At 47.9% G+C, this 4,442-nt stretch overlaps 2 protein-coding genes across 2 annotated transcripts in view; both read right to left on the reverse strand.

Moving 5' to 3' along the window:
* Positions 1-4,442, reverse strand: part of LOC144484595 (uncharacterized) — a 185,593-nt gene that overhangs the window by 99,536 nt on the left and 81,615 nt on the right. The window lies entirely within an intron of this gene.
* LOC144484581 (uncharacterized) overlaps positions 2,635-4,442 on the reverse strand; it is a 59,941-nt gene continuing 58,133 nt past the window's right edge. The window contains exon 5 of the mRNA XM_078203063.1: positions 2,635-2,688. Within this exon, the coding sequence (XP_078059189.1) occupies positions 2,635-2,688 (54 nt within the window). The remainder of the gene's footprint in view (positions 2,689-4,442) is intronic.

A 4,442-nucleotide genomic window follows, 5' to 3' on the forward strand; every position in this document is an offset into this window, starting at 1 on the left:
ATAAAACAGTGAACATTATCCCCCCCAGACCCGAATATAAAACAGTGAACATTATCCCCCCGCAGACCCGAATATAAAACAGTGAACATTATCCCCCCCAGACCCGAATATAAAACAGTGAACATTATCCCCCCCACACTTGAATACAAAATTGTCCTGATGGATTCAGACAGCATTATCACAATATTCCAAATGTGTTTTTTCCAGGAATAGATTCAGCGGCTGCATCACTGGAGGCCAGAGATACTCTCCTCAAACTCGGCTCATGTGAGGAATCCCTCCAATGAGGCTCAGGAATGCTGCAACCAGAGTCACGTGACCACCAAGTATGTAACGGAACAAACTACCGCAACATTGAAGATGTGTTTCAGTGTGAAATGATTTGCTTCACCTGTTGCTTCAGATTAGAGAGAAAATGTCCCTTTCTGGGGTAATTTGACCTTGACCCAGGCACTTTTCAGATCTGAAAGTGATGGCCTTTAGCACAATCACAAGGCTGCACAATACAGAGGGAACACTAATCTGTTTCATTCTGCGACTATGTCGTGGTTACACGAGTGATACTTTCCACTAATTAGCTGCCAGCACCATGCAGACGCAATGACAACGGATGAATGAACACCGCTCGACAATCACCAGGCAAGACTGTTCTCTTCCTGTGGGGGAGCACTTCAGCGGTCACGGGCATTCAGCCTCTGATCTTCGGGTAAGCGTTCTCCAAGGCGGCCTTCACGACACACGACAACGCAGAGTCGCTGAGCAGAAACTGATAGCCAAGTTCCGCACATGAGGACGGCCTAAACCAGGAACTTGGGTTTATCTCACACTATCAGTAACCCCCACAGCTTGCCTGGACTTGCAAAATCTCACTGGCTGTCCTGTCTGGAGACAATACACATCTCTTTAACCTGTGCTTAATGCTCCCTCCATCTCTTTAACCTGTGCTTAATGCTCCCTCCACTCACATTGTCTGTATCTTTAAGACCTGGTTGGCTGTAGAGATTCGCATTCTACTCAGTATTCTGTAACTTGATTTCCGTGTCTTTGTGCCCTGCTTGAGAGCAGATTTCCACTCCATCTGACGAAGGAGCAGCGCTCCGAAAGCTAATGGTATTTGCTACCAAATAAACCTGTTGGACTTTAACCTGGTGTTGTTCAATCTCTTACTATGAATATCTTTGCCAGTGCAGTGCCGGGTCCTGTTGAGAGTTCCTGAATTAAAAAAATCACATATGGTGCTGTCAAAAAAGGACACAGCAGCCCTGAAAATCAGTGACATTTCAGAATATTAAACTTCAGCCAGTTGTAGCGATTGTTAATGTCAGCAAAAACAAACCAAATATCGTCAGACTATCAATCTTGGATGTGATTAACAGCTGCAGTAATAGCAAAATCCAACTCCTGCTGACAATTGTGAACTTGCAGATGTGTCAGCAAGTGGGATGACCGAGTGTGTCCCTTCCCACACACAGAGCAGGTGAATGGCCTCTCCCCAGTGTGGCTGAGCTCATGTAAATGCAGGCTGCCAGACTGAGTGAATCCCTTCCCACACATGGAGCAAGTGAATGGTCTCTCCCCAGTGTGAGTCCGTTGATGAGCAGTGAGGATTGATAACTGCCTGAAACTCTTTCCACAGTCTGTGCAAATAAATGGCTTCTCCTCAGTGTGAATTCGCTGATGTGACAGGAGGCCGGATGAATTGGTGAATTCCCTCCCACACGTGGAACAGGTGAACGGCCTTTCCCCAGTGTGAACTCGCTTGTGTGCACTGAGGTTGGATGAAGACCTGAACCTCTTTCCGCAGGAAGTGCAGCTGAACGGTCTCTCCTCTGTGTGAACTCGCTGGTGTGACAGCAGGTTAGATGACAGAGTGAATCTCTTACCACACACAGAACAGGTGAATGGCTTCTCTCCTGTGTGAATTCGCTGGTGTGACCAAAGACCGGATGGCCCAGCAAAATCCTTCCCACACAAGGAGCCGGTGAACGATCTCTCCCCAGTGTGAACTCGCTGATGTGCACTGAGGTTGGATGAACATGAGAACCCCTTTCCACAGGTGGAGCAGCTGAACGGCCTCTCCTCAGTGTGAATTCGCTGGTGTAACAGCAGGTGGGATGAGGTAGTGAATCCTTTCCCACACACAGAACAGATGAATGGCCTCTCTCCAGTGTGACTGTGTCTATGGTTTTCCAGCAAGTACGGATAATTGAATCCTTTCCCACAATCATCACATTTCCATGGTTTCTCCATTTTCCCAGCCCCAATGTGACCGTATCGATGGATTTCCAACCGGGATGGATAATTGAACCCTTTACCACAATCCTAACATTTCCACGGTTTGTCCATGGTGCTGGTGTCCTTCTGTCTCTCCAGGTTGGTTGATTAGTTGAAGCCTCATCCACATACAGACCACATGTATGGTTTCTCCCCACTGTGAATGGTGTGGTGTTTTTCAGGCTGTGTAACTGGTTAAAGCTCTATCCACAGTCAGTTCACTGGAGCGCTCTCACTTGGGTGTGTGTGTGTGTGTCTCAGTTCTTTTTCTGTCACATTGAATTTTGAAAATTTCTTCCACTGACAAAACAGGGAACTATTTCTCCCTCCACTGTCAAAAGCAATCATAAGCAATCACTGTCAAAAGCAGGTCATGATGAATCGAATGTCTGTGAATCCTCCTCTTCTAGTTCCCTGCAAAAAGAGTTTTAAAAAACTACTTCAGAACTGACAATTTCAGTTTCCACGAAACATTTCTCCATCTTATTTATCTTGAGCTGTAATCCCCATCCCACACACTCTCTCTTGTCCCTGAGCTGAAATCAAACTCATTGCCCCATCTCCACTCTGAGCTCAGCTCCCTCTCCCTCCAGCTGGATTCAGTCCTCCAGACCATGTGCAGATTGAGAGTACAATCAAGGAGTCAATTATTTTCCTTCCAAGTCAGGGGACGTGCAGCCCCACTGACTCTGTTGTTACCACAATGGGCACATGTGCTCTGCTCACCAATGAAACACCACAGTGACCATTAACATGGGCCTGTTCCGAGGAAAGGCTCCATTTTATTTGTGCCACAACAGCAGCGGAATTACCTCCTGCACAGGCACAAAGGTATCATCAGTCACAGAAAATAATTGCAGCTGGTGTCTCAAACCTCATTTCACCATTTGCTCCCAGACATTCTCAATTCAATTTTGAAATGCAAACTGAAATCTGGCATTATGGGGTAAATTAAAAACACATTCTCATGGTCATTTTCAGAATGACTATTCCCGAGAACTAATTCCCAAGTCAGTAAATTAAAATTCTCATCAGCAATGTAGGCGGCACAGTGGTTAGCACTGCTGCCTCACAGCTCCAGGGACCTGGGTTCGATTCCCAACTTGGGTCACTGTCTGTGTGGAGTCTGCCCGTTCTTCCCATGTCGGCGTGCGTTTTCTCTAGATGCTCCGGTTTCCTCCCATCATCCAAAGATGTGCCAGTTAGGTGCATTGGCCATGCTAAATTGCCTCTTCGTGTCCTGGGATGAGTAGGTTAGAGGGATTAGCAGGTTACATATGTGGGGTTACGGGAACAGGGCCGAGGTGGGATTGTTGTTGGTGCAGACTCGATGGGCCGAATAACCTCCTTCAGCACTGTAGGGATTCTATGAAATACTTTGGGAGAATTGCTATTTTAATGGGTATTTTCACAAATGCTATAAAATGATTTTTCAAAACAAATTAATATTTTCTTCAACAGATGATGAATAAATAAAACGTATTTAATAAAACAACCACTCACTGTGGGGTTCAGGATTCTAACTCGGGGTTTCTGAGCTCCAGGAACCACTAACTGAACCAGCCGGGAATTGTCTCCACAAAACTTCCCCAACTCCCTCCCGGGAAAAAGCTGCAAACTCGGGAGCTGCAGCTTTTTACTGGGGGTGTTGGGGCCTCCAGCGGGTGTTTGTGAACCCTGCCCGCCCACCTCCCAGGGTTTCCTTCCTTCCCAGAGATCAGAGTCCTCATTGATTTGAGGCCAAAGTGTAACCTCTTATTTATTGTCCTCCTCCCCCATCCTCTGATGTGAACCATCCTCCAGTGGCTGAGCCAGGATGGGGCCGTTAACCTGGGCCTGTTCCCGGGAGGGAGGGAGGGAGGGAGAAGCCCCGCAGCTGCAAACCAGGGAGCTGACAATGATTCTGAAGGGTTTGCGGATCCACAAAGTGTTTCCAAATCCTCCCAGCCACCGCCTAACGCTGACTCCGCTTCTCCGGGACAAACAAGCGCCAAGGACAGCAATGACACTGCGCATGCTCCACATCACAATGCCCGGGGACTGATTGACGGCAGCTCCGGTCCAATAGGAAGAGGGGGCAGGACTGGGGGACCGAGAAGGGAGCGGCTGGTCCTCCAACCAATCGGAGTGAACGAGGGGCGGGACCTGAAGCATGCGCAGTGCGGGTA

Source organism: Mustelus asterias, unplaced genomic scaffold (genome assembly GCF_964213995.1).
Source record: "Mustelus asterias unplaced genomic scaffold, sMusAst1.hap1.1 HAP1_SCAFFOLD_116, whole genome shotgun sequence".
NCBI classification, from domain to species: domain Eukaryota; kingdom Metazoa; phylum Chordata; class Chondrichthyes; order Carcharhiniformes; family Triakidae; genus Mustelus; species Mustelus asterias.